The 19295-nt window shown below is 35.4% G+C and overlaps 2 protein-coding genes across 4 annotated transcripts; one reads left to right on the top strand and one right to left on the bottom strand.

The window, feature by feature from the left end:
* The first annotated feature begins 9275 nt into the window (after positions 1–9275).
* LOC123689023 (protein phtf) lies at positions 9276–15840 on the top strand. 3 transcript variants are annotated; one of them, XM_045627815.1, is made up of 10 exons: positions 9276–9455; positions 10023–10162; positions 10218–10438; positions 10496–10884; positions 11165–11429; positions 13428–13635; positions 14177–14477; positions 14554–14878; positions 14940–15179; positions 15263–15840. In XM_045627815.1, the coding sequence occupies exons 1-10, from the start codon at positions 9445–9447 to the stop codon at positions 15410–15412; spliced, it is 2250 nt and encodes a 749-aa protein (XP_045483771.1). In that variant the 5' UTR covers positions 9276–9444; the 3' UTR covers positions 15413–15840. The 3 variants fall into 3 exon arrangements, with proteins under 3 accessions (XP_045483771.1, XP_045483772.1, XP_045483770.1); XM_045627816.1 differs by lacking the exon at positions 9276–9455 and adding an exon at positions 9589–9739; XM_045627814.1 differs by lacking the exon at positions 9276–9455 and adding an exon at positions 9590–9920.
* A 338-nt stretch (positions 15841–16178) lies between these two features.
* Positions 16179–17672, bottom strand: LOC123689025. The gene is made up of 2 exons (XM_045627817.1): positions 17203–17672; positions 16179–16356 (listed from the first exon to the last, which is right to left on the bottom strand). The coding sequence occupies exons 1-2, from the start codon at positions 17455–17457 to the stop codon at positions 16252–16254; spliced, it is 360 nt and encodes a 119-aa protein (XP_045483773.1). The 5' UTR covers positions 17458–17672; the 3' UTR covers positions 16179–16251.
* Between the last annotated feature and the right edge of the window lie 1623 nt (positions 17673–19295).

Raw genomic sequence — 19295 nt, 5'->3', positions numbered from 1 at the left:
TAGCAGTTTATTATTATTTATTTAAAATGAATTTCCATCAAGTGAAGACCGAATCAATCAAATACTAGATACTGAATTTGAAACAAAATGACCTTTCATCTGCGCAAGCATCTTCTATCCTGTGCTTATCCCGTGAATTGTTTTCAATGGCATATATCTCATCTTCCAAATAACCCCACAGATAATAATCTAGTAGAGTTAGATCAGGTCACCTTGGAGGCCATGCCACAGGATCACCAATTCATGACTCATGAAACAAACAGGTTCAATTGCCAATACTCAATTTTGCTGTAGAGCGAATGACTCACGTTTACTTTTTCTGAGATGGTTACGTCATTTTGTTTTGATTTTGGTTATTAGCTACAAAAGAATTCTTAGTTGGATGATGATTACTTCTAATCAATATTTTACGCGACGTATTAGAACAACACTCATTAGGTGCTGAGGGTTAAAAAAAAAGAAAAATTGAACAAAAAGCTATAAAATTGAATATCTCAGTTGATTACATCGAACACTATCATGAAAGAAATAAAAACAGGACCGTATTTTGAAAAAGTTACACAAAACATGAATTCTCTCAAAGTGAAAATTGGATTCATCACACTGAATGTGTTTTTTCATGGCAATAACGACATTCCTCTAAGACGTGTAAAAAATATAGAAATCAATGTCTAAAGGAAAAAACTGAGTACTGCCTTGGAAATATTGAAATTACATGGAACGTTTTGAAGAGTTGTAAGAAGTGAACAAAATAACAAAATTTAAAAAAATCGGATTGCAGATTTTCAAGTTATGGATATCAAAAATGAGGCCAATTTTTATGAATCACCCGATATTTCCGAAACGAACAGTCTTAGGATACACAACAAGGCACTAGATGACCTACATTCACCACTAGGCTATGGCCTACCATTCATGTTACACCCTGAATATAGCTTTTCATCTAAAAATACAATTTTAATTAACAAAATAATAAAATCAATAAAAAAAATTATCCAAAACTGTACAAATTGAGTAAACGGTTAACAAATTCAATTATGAAATTTACACGTATTCATATGCATAACAATCATATTACTACTCCCAATAATTAACCAAAGCTTTCGAAGAAATAAAAATCGAAAACACCGCCCTCAAACAAAACCTCCTGAAATCCCATAATTCTCCGAATGAATATCCTTATTCGCAAAGCGGGACACGTCGGTCAGCCATTCAGCCTGTTCGTGGTCGGGCCCATTTGGTATCATTTAATTGGGTTGTTGGCGATAGTCGCAGATAATTTGGCCCATCCCGCAATCTCTATTCTCTATTAAAATTATACCGTTCCATAAATTATCAACATCGCCCCCTTAGGGACACCGCCGCCGCGTTGACAACAATTGTTGACCCGTTAGTCGGCAGCAGACCGCATGCTTTGTGGCGGAATTATGATGCAATTCAGCGGAGGATTCCCTTTATCGGGATAGGCATCGTGAATAGTGATATTTCATCGATTCGTGTTGTGTTCCATCCGGCCAGAGGCCTTTTGATGTGGAATAACCAATCGCCGTTTCCCTCTGTGAAGTGGTTGAGCGATTGGCACCTGTTGATAAGCCAGTGGGGTCTGCCATATCAGTTAAGTATTCGTTCAAATTGGTAGAATGTCTTATTAGTAGAATTTGGTTGGTGTAAATTACGAACTAATAAAGATGAAGGTTCATCATTCAGCAGAGTTTTAAGGTTCATACTCGATGTCATTTGATAACAAGACATCCAATCTGGTTTGTTATTCCGTTTATAAAATTACAAGCAAGCTTCTTTTAGTGAAAGTAGATTTTTTCTGGAGTTTTTGAGAGATTCTTCTTCGAACAGATCGCTCTATCTTTCATTTCGTTGAGATGTCTGTATGTCTTCTTCTTTTTTCTTTAGCAAGCGAATTCTTTCTGGTTGCTAGGCCTTGGATTCTATTCAGTAGATGAGGAAAACCAATTTAGTCCCCATCTCTTCGGTGGGCGTCCAGTTTTTCTTTTTCCATTGGATCATTCATGTTTGCAGGTCAATTGAAAAGTCCCCGGTCTACCATAGTAAAACACATTTTTTTGGCAAAATTCGATTTTATTATTCAACATAGTTGCCTTCGAGGGCGATACAGCGATTATAGCGATCTTCTATCTTTTCGATACCATTTTTGTTGTCCTTTATCTGGATCGCCATCGTGAATAGTGATATTTCATCGATACGTGTTGTGTTCCATCCGGCCAGAGGCCTTTTGATGTGGAATAACCAATCGCCGTTTCCCTCTATGAAGTGGTTGAGCGATAGGTACCTGTTGATAAGCCAGTGGGGTCTGCCATATCAGTTAAGTATTCGTTCAAATTGGTAGAATGTCTTATTAGTAGAATTTGGTTGGTGTAAATTACGAACTAATGAAGTTGAAGGTACATCAATTCAGCAGAGTTAAAAGGTTCATACTCGATGCCATTTGATAACAAGACATCCATTCTGGTTTGTATTTCGTTTATAAAATTACAAGCGAGCTTCTTTCAGTGAAAGTTGAATTTTTTCTGGAGTTTTCGAGAGATTCTTTTTCGAACAGATCGCTCTATCTTTTCATTTCAATGAGATGTTTGTCTGTCTTCTTCTTCTTCCTTTAGCAAGGGAATTCTCTCTGGTTGCTAGGCCTTGGCTTCCATTCAGAAGATGAGGAAAACCAACTTTGTCCCTATTTCTTCGGTGAGCGTCCTGGTCTTCTTTTTCCATTGGGTCGTTATTGTTTGCAGATGTATGCAATTCTATCTGACGCCATCCTATCAGCATGGTCTCTTCATTCTCTCCTTCTTCGCCTACTCCACTTGACAACATAATGTATACCTTACCTTTCTCTTATGTTAACCCCGATATTCTCCTCAATTCATATTCCTTTCCACCGTTCTGAGCTTCTGTTTAGTTATCTATGGCGTACGTCTATAGCATAGGTTTGGCGTACCATTGCTTTATAAATTTTCACCTTACTTTCTTTCGGCATGTATTTATTTTGTCGAACCTTTGTGTTCAGGTATCCAGTTATTTGCGCTGCTTTAAGAGTTTGCTGTTGGATTTCTGCATAGAGATCTCTATAGCTGGTGATTTCAACTCCGAGTTGTTATCATATTTTCAAATTGACCCACTGATGACGAATCAGTGGTCAAATTCAAGTTCTTTGTTCTAATTTTATTGCTTTTTCCAATAACCCTTTGAAAAAGGGTATGAACTAATATTCTCTGTTCAGTCTTTTATATTTTTCATCTAGGTGTAATGCTCCCTACCTGGTCCTGGTTTTCTCTCTAATTTACCTTTTTATGATCAACAGGAATAATAATTGATTCTGATCATCCCTTAACACATGTCCAAAGTAGGCCATTTTCCGCCTTTCAATAGATGTTGATAGCTCTCTATCTGCATCAGTACTGTACAGCATTTGATACTAAACTTTATCTATCAATGAAATCTTGAGCATTCTGCGAAAACTCCCCATTTCAACTGCTTCCATTTGCCTTGTAGTTGGCAGTTTGACAGTTCAGGCTTCCATCCAAAATAAAAGAACAGAAATATATAGCATTTAACCATTCAATTATGTACGTAGCATCATGTTTACAGTTGAGTTACTCAGAAGTCTTTTCATTACCATAGCTTTTGTCTTTTTTGGATTATGTAATATGCCGCATTCTCGTTCCCTCTCCCAGATAGCTTCTATTAACTTTTGTGAGGATTCCTCACTGTCTGTAAATATGACAGTGTCGTTAGCATATCTTATGTTGTTCAGTATCACCCCGTTAACCTTATCATCTTCTTTGAAGTTCCTGTAGGTTCAGGGACGTATATTCTATATCAAAACATGCCGTGAGGTTTTTAGTGTTTATTATAAGACTACTTCTACAAGACTGCTGATGATGTTCTCCGAAATGTTCTCTAGCTATAATTAATAATTAGATTAATATGAGGTGTTGAAAAGGTAAGTCAGCGATATGCTGGTTTCGAAATGAACAATACGTAATACTAATTAGATGGCACGTGTATCATGATTAAATGCATTAATTACAACTTCCTTAATGAGCAGGATCCGACTAGGGTTTCCGGAAGTATAACCATTCGAAATTTTATCTCACTGTTGATTTCCAAACTGGAAATTCGATCGAGATGAAAACACCTTTTGCTTTTATAGAATATCATGCATGAAATGCAACCGATGTTTTTCTATCAAAATGCAAAAACACAGGTCGACCAGCATCATTTTGATGTGTTAGACGTGACAAACTCAAATCAGAAGGGACAGTACCTATAACAATTATAACTTATAAGTAATTTTTTTCTATTTTTCTTCACAGATAATTATATTTTGGCGACATGTTCTCTGTCAATTTTATATTGCGCCCTCTCCCAAGGATAGCTGTGAGCTGTGTTTCATCCTGGGATCACCTATGGAATCCTCAGTGATCTATGTCTATACACCAATCATCTCCATAATGCAGCGTACTGACTTTGTTGTAGAACTGTTTTATTGATATCCCAAACGGTATTTCTATCAGAGAATTGAACAGCCTTCAAGGTCATCTCTCCGGTTAGTAAATGCCGTCAAAAAATCTCCTGCCAGTACGGACCGAGAGAAGGAGATACGAAGATATATACGAGGAGAGAGGTGGAAAAACAAGGCTTAATGCGCTGGCTTGGTGCAAGTCCAATTCTTGTTGAAATTGAGATATTCGGGGAAAACAATCGCAAGACAATGTTTTTCACAGTGAAATAATCCTAAGTGCGTATTTCTCATTTCTAAGTCCGTCATTAAGCGGAAAAAATTCAAACTAACCTCAAACCAAACTTTTCTATTGTAGTGAAAATATCTTATGTCCGTATTTAGGACTTGGGATTGTATACATTTTAAAAATTTTCGAATATATGAACTTGGCCAAAATAAAAGGAGTATAACTTTTGACGGCGATTATCTCGACTTCTTACGAAATCGACTTGGGATAGTCCTTCACTAAGCCAGCGAATGTGCATCGGCGCATTTGCTGCGAAGCAGCAACATGTGTGGTGCTGTGAATCATATGGTTGATTGTGTCTGATCAACTCGACAGAAGCCAGTGGAGTGACAGTGATCAGGGCAGTGAGTCGCCACAGGACTGTACCATGTTGTTCTCAGCCAAATTTTATGATACGCCCTCTTTCGAGGATTACGCTTTTGATCCAGGGACCATCAAAGGAATCTTCAGTATAGCATCTCAGTGATCCTTGCCATACATATACCTACACCAATAATCTCCATAGCGAGTAGTGACTTCGTCGTAGAACGTTTTATGTCTCAATCGGTGCTGTTCTTCAGAGAATTACGCTGTCTCCGACACCATATTTGTGATTAGGGAGTCACCTCAGTATCAATCATCATCCGCATCATCACTGGACATAGGCCAGACCAGGAGTGGGCTGTGGGCTATTAGAGGCTGTTGGACTGGCCTAGGTCCAGGAGTGGACTGTGGAGTAGAGGCTGCTCAGGAACCCTTTTGTTTTCCACATTCAGCATCAATACATCACCTTTGTGATATTATTCTTTCAAAAATATATGACAAAAACATTTACATAACCTCAAGAATAACTTCAAAATTCGCAGCTATACAATTAACCCTTTGAAACAAGATCAAAAAGCATAGTATAGTATAATGATATCACAGAGCAAACGATATGACAGAGCAAATAGCAGTGGCAGTGGGCTGGACATGTTTCACGCCAGAATCCGAAGAGATGGACATTGAAAATAACTCGATGGAGACCACGCATAAGTAAAAGAAGCGTTGGGAGACCACTCAGAGATGACGAGATGACATCCAGGAGATAACAGGAAATCAGTGGATGAAGAAATCACGGGATAGGAAAATATAGAAGAGTTTAGAGGAGGCCTATATCCAACATTGGATGTCAAACGCCTGAACAATTTTACAATTTTATTTCGAAAATAATGGTTCTGTGCGGAATACGTATCGCGCACTACGTCCATTTTATTTTGTTTAGCGATGAAGCGCACTTCTGGTTGAATGGCTACGTCAACAAACAAAACTGCCGCATTTGGAGTGAAGCTAAACCTCAAGTATATGTCGAAACACCGTTACATCCAGAAAAACTGACTGTTTGGTGCGCTTTATGGGCTGGTGGAATCATTGGTCCGTACTTCTTCAAAAACGTTACAGTCAATAATGGCCAGAACATTACAGTCAATGGTGATCGGTATAGAGCCATGATTACTAACTTTTTAATTCCTGAATTGAACAACCATGATGTCCAGGAGCTGTGGTTCCAACAAGACGGCGCAACATGTCACACAGCTAATGCCACAATCGATTTATTGAAAGACACGTTTGCTGACCGCCTAATTTCACGTTTTGGACCTGTGAATTGGCCTCCAAGATCTTGTGATTTAACACCGCTAGACTACTTTCTGTGGGGCTATGTAAAGTCATTGGTCTATGCGGAAAAGCCACAAACCCTTGACCATTTGGAAGACAACATTCGCCGTGTTATTGCCGATATACGGCCACAAATGTTGGAAAAAGTCATCGAAAATTGGACGTCCAGATTGGACTACATCCGAGCCAGCCGTGGCGGTCATATGCCAGAAATCACATTTAAAATGTAATGCCACAAGATTATCTTGCGGATAAATAAAATTCAAGTCAATCGAATAATCCATCGTTGTTTTATTGCAATTTAAAGTTCTATAGCTCTAAAAAAACACCCTTTATAAGTCAAATATTATCAAAAATTGACATAGAAAAAGGCGTCACAAAAAACACGAAAAAAGCCTATCCATAGGTATTTTTTAAGGGATTAACGTCACCAAGTAAGTCCTACATCCCAGCGCCCCCAAATATAAAACAATAAATGTCACATAGGCTTTCCACGAACATAGCATATTTAAACTTCGATAATTGGACCCACGCTAACGAACATGTAGATACCAGCAAACAGGAACTCGCAAATTATTCAAAACCACTTACCGTTCCACGAAAGAACCATAACGACCCCCTCGCCCCCTAAGACATACCCTGTAGTCCCTAGTTCCAACATTCCACCCCTGCGCGTTTCATCCCTCCCAAGCCGTATAGTTTATATTATTCCGCCGGAAAATACCCATTTACGACGTATAATTTGGGACAATTTCTATTGTGAATAAGGTAGGTATGAATTATAATGGGGACCCTCTTCAAAATTCGGGCAGCGCGTGCTTCTCCAAGGGCCTCACAATGGCGCGGTCGGAATAGAATTTGGACGCATGCACCCAATTTAGGAGATGGGGGGACCCCGTTCTCAGTCGACGAAATAATAAAAGATGCGGATCAGGTTCTGTGATTTATTCCGGGGGGGGAATTTATAGATGTAATTATATAGGTTTTTCTATGCTTTCTATTTGGAGGGGTAGTAGGAAAGTTCGATGTCACACAAGGTGAGTTGATTAAAATCAGGTGATTTTTTGTCGGGAGTTTCTTTATTAACAATATTAATATTTTCCCAGAATTTTATTGAACTATATTGAGTGAATAAACAAGTTTTTATTGCACATTTGCTATACTTAAAAGGGAACACAGCCAAGTGGTTGCTCAGTTCAAAACGAACTTAGAGATATTTACGAATCACCGATTGTTATGGGGTTATCACATTATTTCCTAAAACAATAGTCTACATGGAAGAAAGTAAATATTTTTAATTTACGAATGCAAAAAAAAATTTTTTGAATTTTGGTTTAAATTTGAAAAGAACTCAAGATTGTTTTTCAACTTCAAAACTAATTGCATTTAAAAATAATTCCAATTGTTTCTAGTACCAGTAATAAAGAAGTAATGAGAACTTTTCATTCAACGCCATTTCCCAATTTTCTCTCATAACTTCAAAAGAGTTGAATTTGTAAGGTTGCCATTTTGACTATCACCGTCCTTTCCACCAACCCTCAGAGATCACTAGCTAGCTAGGTAGAGATTTAAAAGGGCGATTTCGTGATTTTGAAGTAGAAAACCAGCATAGTGGTTGAAGAGAGAAGGTTTTCGAAGATGCAGAATTGGAGGCATTAATTGATCAAGACTCGTGTCAAACGCAACAAGAATTGGCAGGATCATTGGGAATGGCGCAACAAGCCATTTCAAAACGCCTGAAAGTCATGGGAATGATTCAGAAACAAGTAAGCCTTACGAACTGAAGCCGAGAAATGTTTTACGGCTTTTGTTTGCTCGTGAACAGCTGCTTGCAAGGCAAAAACTGAAAGGATTTCAGCATCGTATTGTGACCGAATATTCACGGTTCCAAGGTCATGCTCAGTATTTGGTGGGACCAACTCGGCGTAGTGTATTATGAGTTGTTAAAACCGACTGAAACAATCACAGGCGATCGTTATCGAACGCAATTAATGCGTTTGAGCCAAGCATTGAAAGACAAATGGACACGATTCAACGAGAGATATGATTAAGTGATTTTACAGATTGACAATGCGCGACCCTTTGTTGCGAAAGTGGTTAAAAAATACTTGAAAACGTTGAAATGGAAAGTCCTACCTCAACCGCCGTATTCTTCAGACGTTGCTCCCTCGGACTAACACTTGTTTCGATCAATAGCACACGGCCTGGCTGACCAGCACTTCCAGTCTCATGAAAAATTAAAAATTGGATCGCTTCAAAAGATGACCATTTTTTTTGCAACGCGGGATTCCACCCCGCCCGAAAGATGGGAGAAATTAATGGCCAGCGATGAACAATACTTTGAATCATGAATGTTTAAGCAGTTTTTTACAATAGAGCCTCGAATTTCGGAAAAAAACAAGGCAGAAGCAAAATGTACGCCTATGTACATAAATATATTTCTTTGCAAGAAAACATTTATTTCGCTCAGTAATGCAAGCGTAAACTTTTTTCCAATCATTTGTTGGGTTATTTAGTTTTTTAGCAATACCGAGTATTTTTTGAGTCCACTGATTTATATTATGATTTCAAAAAATCAAAACAATAACAATATCTGTCCTACTCGAATTCATTAATGAGTAAGTACCCAAATATAGTTTATCGCTCCTCAGTTTTGGCAACACAATAATTTGTGTACTTATTATAGAATAGGTACGTATTTATATATTCTTTATGATGTTTTATTGCGATTCAATTATTCGAATCAATTTCCTTCCTACGCCTATGATGCATTCGATAAATTTTCTTGACCTAAATTCTCTTCACAAAATACTTATTGAGAGTTAATCAAGTTCTTCTTTGTCACTGTTGATCGTGACAGAGTTACGCCTATGTTCTTAGTTAAGTTTGTTATGAAAACAACTGAATTTTGGAAATAATGCACCACATTAGGTAAACCACACATCCGAAAGAGTGAATCACCAAGTTGTTTGCGACAACTTTCATAACGCGCATTCTGCGATAGAAGAAACAATAAGCAACTGGGAAGTGAATGACAATTATGTAAGTTTCTATCTTGAATCACTCTTTTCGATTGTTGATCTAAGAAATTATTGCCAAATGAAACGAGAAATCTCGATTATTTCCGGGAACTCCTTAAGAAAAGTAGTGGAGTAGGTCAAATGCCAACAAGTAGGCAAAGTCCAAACAGCTGTATTTGACAGTTTTCCATCGTTGCGTTGTCACATATTTTGGCAGGCAGGTTGAAAATGTGTTTGTTTTTGTACCAAGGTATCCTGCAAAAATAAACCTGCAGTGCAAATTTCAACAAACCTCATAATAAACACGTATGTGAATAGAGATAAGAATGTAAAAATAGACCATTTCACTCAGTAAAGGCACGTAATAAGGACTGCTAACTACAATCTGTCTATAATTTTTCGTTTACTTCTCCAGTGAAACTTCAGAAGTAACAAAAAAGAATATATATTTTTCGACTTAGATGGGTATTAAAGACTCATTTATCTGGTGAGAATCTTGTCCTGATGTACTCCTACATATATCGATTTTCTTTGTTACTAACCCTTACATTGACAATCAAATCAACCTTGACGAGGTTATTTCTTTCAGGTATCAAAAAAAAATTGGGACTTACGACAAACAACAATGGGAAACCAGTATAGAACAAAAAATTCTTAATGGTTTGAATAACATATCAATGAGGAGTACAAAACCCAACACCAATCTAATTGATCTTGATTTAGTGAGAGGTAATTTTTTATTGTTTATTCAAATCGAAATTCTACAACTTTCCTTTCTATTCAGGTTCATCTTTTACTAAAGCAAAACCGCAGCATGGACTCATAACTGTGGCCAAACAGGCAACTCTACGATGTCTTTTGTTGCCTTTTTTTGCAAAGTGGTGGATTCAACGTACATCGAAGACTGAATTTGGCATTTTTCTCTCCCTTTACCTGCTATTATGGACTAACATAACTATTTACTTTGTTCAAAGACATTCTTCGAAAGAAATAGATATATCGATGGTTAGTCTGGTCATCCTAGTTAAATGATATTCAGTAGTAATACATGACTTATTCTAGGTTCTGCCATACACAGAAATTCTTACACCCCTCACCATGACCTGGGTTTTGACACTTATATTCTCTCAAATAGTTTCAACTAAGCCTCTGATTGAAACTTCGCAAAAGACGGGATGCCAGAAACCAAGGCAATTCAGAAAAAGGAGAAATCAGATACGGAAAAATGATTCACGAGTATCTTTTGCTGATTCATCAGTGGATCCATTGACCCCCAAAGTAACTGTGACAAAAGCAGAAGAAATTGACAATGTTGGTGAACCTGCCCAAAAAAATGGTGAGACTGAAGAAGTTCCTACTGCAAGTGATAACGGCAGCAAAGAAGCAGAAGATAACCTAGATAACAAGAATAATGCTGAGAGGCCAAATAAATGTTATTGCAAGGGCAGAAGGTGAAGAAAAATTGTTATGATTTTGATGTTCTCTTAATTGTTATTGTTTATTTTTTAATTTTTTTCAATATACATTGTGAGTTTTAAATAAAGAACATCTCAGTTATCTTGGAAACGGATCGCATGATCTGAAGATAATGTATATATAGCTATAAATCCGAAATTATGGCACTTATGGCAAAATCATGCAATCCGTTTCCAAGAGAAATTAGGTGTTCCAAATACAAAGCTAACTCTGTATATTGGAAATAAACATTATTTTGAATGAAATCCCTTTCAGGCCATTAAACTTATTAGCAGTCAGAAGAACTCGTAATCAGGGTGATGATGATGGTTTTGAGAGTTTCTGTGGTAATGGATCTCGTACTAGTGAAGAAGAAGCTCCAACCTCCCCAGATTGCCATGTTTGCAAGAAATGCAACAGGTGGATTAGGCAGGTACAAGGTGTGAAGAAATTTTTGGACAATAGATCTAACAGTGAAAGTAGAGCATTCAGTTCTGATAGTGAAAGTGAGTCAGATATAAGAAGGTTGCCCTCAGCTTTGGTGAGTTTTCACATATTTTATTTTCTAAGGGCAATCTAACATGCCACTCAATAACTCCCAGGCCTGGTGCACAGGTGGAACCGTCAGTGGCATACCTACCACTTATTTTTCTTGTTAGAACTAACATTCAAAAGATGCGTGTCAAAATATCTCAACATAGAGTTAAGTATGAAATGAGATATTGGAGGTTAAGTCTTGCTACAGTTGTTGTTTGAAAAATGGATAAAAACAAATTGGTCAAACACTTTTTTTGTGGCAAAAAATATATTTGGCCTGTTTTGACAACGTTATTGGATCAATTGAGTTCATTTAATCTATGTTTAATAATTAAGAGAAAACGTCCTCAAATCCAAAAAAAATTCTGTAACCGACACAAATGCTCCTTGTTACAAATCAATGGAAACTATGGTCAAATTGAACGAATTGCGTTTCCAACCAGCTTATTCTTTAGATCTGGCCCCCCAGTGATTATTTGCTTTTTGCAGACCTCAAAATAAATCTCCAGGAAAAAAATGATCACTGAGGTTGAAGCATTGAAAGCGAAAGACAAATCTTTCTATAGAAAAGATTGAAAAATTAGAGGTGTGTAGTACTACATGTATCACTATGTGACAGTGTTGACAAATAAAGTAGCATTTTCAAGAAACTGGTTTGGCCTGGGATGTCATTGAGTGAAGTGTTTGTAATTAATAACTGTTTCCATCAATAAGGTACCAACGTATGTAAAAGAACATCAGGTTTGAATAATTCACGAACGTGCTAAAAACTTTTCAGTGTAGATTTTGAGTCCGATTATCTCGAGTGAGTTCGTAAATAGGCAAAATATGTAATATGGTTCCGTAGTCATACTGTAATTAGTGGAATTTTAACCCCCTTTCGTGTATTTATGATGTTCATCTATAAAATGAATTATCCAATTCAGCTATGTCTCTTTTACACAGAAAAAATATTCAAGTCTTTCTGATCTCAACCTCTAAACGCCATAATTGAAAAATTGATTCATTGTTGAACGAACTGCTTTGTTTCGAATTTTTTTCAGTTGATTACAGGAAAGGTCACTGAAATGCCAAGAAGCAAGAAAACAATAATTTACGGAAATATTTATTTTGAAAGTATTTCAATATTATGATCGATTACGTCCGAAATAGACTAATTTGAATTCGAAAATTTCCATTTTTATATAATATAATAGCGTATATTGATAGGGAAAATATGGAACTTTTTAAACATGCATTTATTTCTCCATAATCTCATTTCATAAACAAAAATGTTTCAAAAAAGTGAGATAAATGATATTGTGTTGAAAGCAATGATCTAATAATACATAGATGAGCCCTTGAGCGGTCGTTCAGTGTCGAGCATTGATTCCAACATTAGAGAGAGAAAGATTGAGCTCATGTCAGGTAACCACGAGGGAGAGGATAAAGGTGTTCAACCAATGATGAGGGAAGCCAAATCACTATCTATGATTTAAAATGGTTCAATGATTCAATGATCGATTGGTTCAATATGTTCAACCAATCAAAACATCGCTCGGTTGGGCATCTGGTCACGTGGTGTAAATATCGTACGTTCCACCTTTCTGTTACCCTCGTGTCCTCTCTCTCCAAATTTGTTATCTACACATTACTATTAGATCATTAGTTGAAAGAATAGAGACGATATACCTAGTAATAAACATTATTATGAAGAAGAAGAATTAAGTGTATTGAAACTTGAAACGACTCTATAGTCTATAAAGATATATAAGATTGAATATATCCAAATATATGACACATAACCTAACCTAACATAAACAAAAAAAAAAAACGAATTTGAAAAAGCGCGCAAAAGTTCCTGATACCACGTTAGTACTTTTTTATTTATTTCGTAATGACGTGAAGTGAATTAAAAATATTGAACTACTTTTATTGAATGAGATACATAAGACTGAATATATCCAAATATATGACACATAACCTCACCTAACCTAAAAGTTGTATAATTTTTTGTTTACAGAGAAAAATGAACTATTCTCATATGGAAAGTACATTAGAAGATACAGATGAATTCACTGAGCAGGTGGAATGGATGGGTGTTACTACTAACAGTGATGATTGTAGCTACAGTTCAGATATGGACGATGTAAGAAGCAATAGTAGGTTGAGGAGCAGCTATGAATATAACTATACTCCTACTGCTATATTGAACCCACCAAGTGCAAAAGGTAAGTTTTAGAAAGTAGAAAGCGTTATGTGATTCTTTATTGAAATATTCACATATTCATTTGAATCACTAGGCCAATCAAAAGTCGCTTTCAAGCATAATAAGATTATGAAGTTAATGACTCTCTCTTGATACTCAATATTTTCACATATTTATTTGAAGTTTTTCAAATTTAAGTTCGATTTCCAATATTACAATATACAGTGTTGGCAAGTCGGGATGTAATGTGTTAGAAAGAAATGCATAACGAATTCCGAAAGTCAAACGGAGAGTGACAACGTTTTCTCCTCTTCCCTTTTACAAAGAGTGAAAATCCAATTTGTAATAAGAAAAATGGTACATTTTTCTCCTCTCTCTGCAAATCAGAATTCGAACTAGACCGAATTATTTCAACAGTCACATCTGTATCCCCTCCTTTCACAGCAGTATTGGAAAGGGAATTATTCAAATGGCCATATCATACTACCCTCATTTAATTAATGGGATATCATGTCTGTTTTTGGCATTGGATATCAATAATACTGATATTCTTTTTTTATTAGTTAGCTGCACTGTTTGGGAAGGTCGAGATATAAAAAAGGCAGACTTGTCAATGTTAGACATCAGCTCAGCCATCATTGCCAGGGTAGAAGCCACTCCCGAATCAATGGATTATTTTTACATGGGAGTCTGCATTTCTGTTGTACTTGCTTTCTTACCAATCATTCATCGTGCTGCTAAGGATATAATCTCATTTGCGGAATTTGAAGAAATCATCTTTAATTTCGAAGCAGATGTCACTTACAACAGACTCTGGAACGCTTTGGCGAACATTTTGAATGACTGCTATGGAGTAACTTTATGGTAAGTACAGTTAGATTAGATAAGTAAGGATGTATTCTGAGTAACTCTTTTCAAAATTTTCATTTTTTGTTTGCAGGGAGAGGTTATTCAGAATAAACGCATCTATTCAGCGGTGCACTCTGGCTGCGTTTTATTTTTTCCTTTTGTCTGTAGCAGAAAGGACTTTCAAACAACGTTTTCTCTATGCAAAGCTATTCTCACATCTGACTTCATTTCGAAAGGCACAAAAATCGAAACTTCCCCATTTCAGATTAAATAAGGTTAGGAATATAAAGACTTGGTTGTCAGTTAGAGCCTATTTAAAGAGAAGGGGACCACAAAGATCAGTGGATGTTATTGTATCCACAGCCTTTATTCTCATGATGATGCTTATGTCTTTCCTTTGTATGGAATTGTTGAAGGTAAGAAATTTATTTCATGCAGTTATTTTTTTTTCACCTTAAATTTTTGTTATTTTCTTAGGAAACACTGTCTTTGAATATATTGTCAAACGTTGAAGCTCTAGTTTGGTGTTTTGGACTTGGCATCTTTCTGCTACGGTTTCTGACTTTGGGCACAAGAATAAATAAGAAATATAGAAACTTATCAGTTCTTCTGACCGAACAGATAAATCTGCATTTGCAAATCGAGCAGAAACCTCACAAAAAAGAAGAATTGACTGTGGCTAACAATGTGTTGAAACTGGCCATTGATCTTTTAAAGGTTAGTCGCTGAACTTGGCTTAGCTTAGTAGCTACTCATTGATAGATTTTAAGAAGAAACATGAAGATTTGATCATTTTTCAGGAGTTGGAGAGCCCCTTCAAAATAATAGGTTTCTCAGCTAATCCTATAATTGCAAACATCATGAAAGTGGTAATACTTTCTGCTTTCTCAGGTGTTCTATCTGACATGTTAGGTTTCAAATTGAAACTACATAAAATCAAAATCAAATGAGTTTTATTTATTGACTAAGGGACGTTTCTGAAAACACGAAAATATTTATTACACATAGAAATACTGCTTTTCTAAATTGCATAATAGATTAATTAAAAAATTGTGAAAATAGATACATAGTTCGCAGAGAAATGTGGTTCACAAAATGCTATTAGAATTGTTCAATTGTTTAATGCCTTTCTAAAATCTCGACAAAATGCTTATTTTGGTATTCCCTACCAAAGTGCATCTAACTTTTGGTGTTTTCTGAAACTGATTTGAAGTGATATTAGAGTAGTGATAGTGATATTAATTTTAAGTAATTCAGTTCAACTTGGATTTTATTTATACATGTTATCAAATTAGATCATATCTAATTATTTTTTTATTATGTTGTAATAGTAATGCACTGACTTATCTTCCATATTATACATTCTAGATAAAAAAAATGTGTTTGAGTTTTATTATTCCCTATTCAATCCAGCTCAAAGGAAAAAATTATTTTTATAAAGGTATCTGTTATAGATAGATATACTTTATATAAGTTATTATATGGGGCTGAAAGAACTATTATAGATAGAAATGCTCATTATGACCCTTCAAGAAAATTATTCATCCTTCAGTTTTGCATAATTTTTATTCTTTTCTATAACAGTAATAAACATCAATAGGTTCATGATGGTGACTATAATTTAACATAACCACAAATTTGCAGGCAAACGGACCAATAATATTTATGACAATCAATTACTCTAACCTAATTAAAATCGTACAATTTTTTTTGAGATCATGTACAAATCACAAAGAAACGAAATGTTTCTTGAAAAATAGTGTCTTATCTTCATTTTTATGAGGTTTAATCAGTCATTCTTCTTGTCTTTAGCAGGCTCTTCCTCGCAGTCATCGCTCTTGAATTCCTCTTGTTGCTCCAATTTTCTTTTCATTTCTTCTTCCTCTAGTTCCTTCTTCAGATGTTTAGGTAACCAAAAACAAGCATAAACAAGTTTGATAAGTATCCATGCAACTCCCGCAAGCAACAAGTAAGACATGGAATCGACTACCATTTTGAAAACGTTTACAGTTACTTTCTGGTACTTCATAGATCGAATATAATCAGACAGATAAACTTATGAGCGTTATTGAGGGAATCAAATAAACGCATGAATAAAAACACACCTGATGCTTGGTTACCCTTTATGAGTGAATTACAACAGATACTCCTAAATCAATACATCATTTCGCTTAGTTCACAAATCGCTATTGAGGGTTTCTAACAGATTTCGACTCATCGCATTATTTCTCATAATGAACAACAAAGTTCTGATAGGTTTCAAATTCAGACAAAAATATTACTGCCGAGTCAACCGAAAGTAGAGTAAACTTTCTGACCACGTAAAAAAAATGGCCTTTGAGTTCGAATTGAAAATGTATTTCTAACAATTTTGAAACACTTCGGTTGTCAGTCTGTCTGTGTGTCCGATAGGATTAGGATTAACCTCCATAATTCTCATTTGATTTTGAGGACATTTTTGATATAATCCTACAAGAATTTTAATTCTTTTCCGATATACACATACCTATGTAGATTGAATAAAAATTAATAATTTCTAATGCAAAAAAACTAGATTAGTGACTTTCGAAAATAATAAATTCACTCCTTATAATTGCTGTTTTAACAGACTATAGAAAGGAAAAGAATAATCTATAATTCTCGGTTAGCATTATCGGCTATCGCTATATTATATCGACCAACGGTATTTTTCAAAAATCTCTAGAGCTATAAGCTACATTACGTGAAAATATATGCTCACCAGCTGATTCAGTAATTCTGTAATTCCCATTTCAGAATCATTCAATTCTTCCTCCAACTGACTTTCTTCACCTTGGCCTATGCTCTGTCGAATTCTATCTTCCATCTCCTTCAACTGGTGGCCGATAAGTTCCATGTTACGATTCAATTTTTTCCTATTATGTATCATCCTCAAGAAAAACCATATTCCTAGACCTACACAAATGAAGAGACACAAAAAACAGTTCCTGTAAGCATTATTATTCTCACTATCCATATTTCGAATTGTATCAATTTCATACTACTGTTTCTGTGGAATATTCGATAAATTGATTGAATTTTGAACCTGTTGAAATATGCAGTATTCCATTCGAAGGCCACGTATCAATTCTTGGGGGTTTTGCTCATTTATGATGAATGAGGATAATTAAATGAAGGGAAAGTTTCCTTTGGTATCGGAAAAGAATAAATTTTTAATCGTCAGGATATTTTGGAATAATGGGAAAAGGTAGACCATAAAAGGTATACATATTTTCAATATTTCAAAATATTAGAAGGAAGGTCCATATTTTGGATAAAAAATAATAAACTATTACGTTTTGTGGATGTTTTACATTGATGATTATTTCCGTATTAAGCAGAGTTGAGTGTATTTTTGGTCATGAGAATGACGAATTTAGGGAGGATCGTTCTAATGTAGGGGGAAATTTTGGGTAACTTTTGAGGCGCACGTCACTGAAAAGATCGCTCTATAGTGAATCTTTGCTTACATGAGAGATGGCGTCGTGTATTGCGCATCTATCAAAACTGCTTGGGGACATAAGCCCAACTGTTTTACGGCAAAGTCAGCATGCTCCGCTATGAAGACTGAAGGTGTATTTGGCAGGGATCACTGAGTGCCAAACTGAGGATTTCATCAGTAATCCGCAATTCCCTTGAGAGGTGATAAATTCAATTCTGTTCGTCCGGCAGACCGAACGAAAAAAAAATAATTCAACAGTTGAAACAGATACTCGTTCAAAATAGAATTCTTAAAATGAGTATAATAGAGGGAATATAGTTATTTGTTCTACAAGACACCAAAGTAGTAGATTGACTGCCGCGGCGGATAGTTCATAGCCGAGCGTAGCAAGAACTCACTCCTCCAGAAATGCTGAAGATGGCAAAAAATATCGATTGTCAGAAAATGTTGAATGTTTTATTCGCATTGAGAATAATCACTTTGCTGCCTAGACAGGAAAAGTAGTACTTTGCTGATTGATATGTGCCTGCAAAATCAATATTTGCTATCATTCGGAGAAAAAACTTTTTTTGAAAAAATTATTTTCATTTTCTGTATAACTGGCAGAACTCAAGTCGCAAAAATATATATGGTCACTAGAGAATACCGAAGAATAAAACAATTCCAATCTTTAGAATTTAAACAGGCACAGTTCTCCAGAACCGTCTAATAAACACGCTATATAGTGCATTGTTCGGGGAACGAGCTCCCAAAAATGAGAAAAGAACTTACGTTATGCAAGTGAGCTTTTGCATACCATTTTAAATTATATATTTTTCATGAAATGCATGAACCTTCAAATTGTTATTTGATTACAATGAAATATGTAGTAGATTTGTAATTTCCCTAGTGACATGCCATAAAAAAATTGTTATTCCCAGTAACAATTCCTAAACAGTGAATCAAGTTTTGTGTAATTGCATTTGTTAGAACATTTTATGAGGCACTGAAAATAATACTCATAATTATTCAGTCATCATAAGTGGCATATTACCAAATCAAAAAGTACACAATATTTTTAACTGACATCCAACTTATATTCAAATTGATATCATTGAAGGATGAATAACATTATTTTTTTTTTACAAAGCACCTAAGCAGAATAAATGATAATAATAATTAGGAATTAGATATTTAATATTGAACACTTATAAAAACAACAATAGAATAGGTTATGTTGAAATACAGACAGGTACATTAATAAAATAAATAATATGAAATTTTAATTTGTTTGAACACACATAGGTTGAAGATAAACAGATTTTTTTAGTATTGCACAATGTCAGGAAAGACATAATAAAGAATATCTTCCACACACTTCAAAATTTTTTGTA

The sequence above is a fragment of the Harmonia axyridis genome, chromosome 1 (assembly GCF_914767665.1).
Source record: "Harmonia axyridis chromosome 1, icHarAxyr1.1, whole genome shotgun sequence".
NCBI classification, from domain to species: domain Eukaryota; kingdom Metazoa; phylum Arthropoda; class Insecta; order Coleoptera; family Coccinellidae; genus Harmonia; species Harmonia axyridis.
This window is presented reverse-complemented; position numbering and strand designations above follow the sequence as displayed.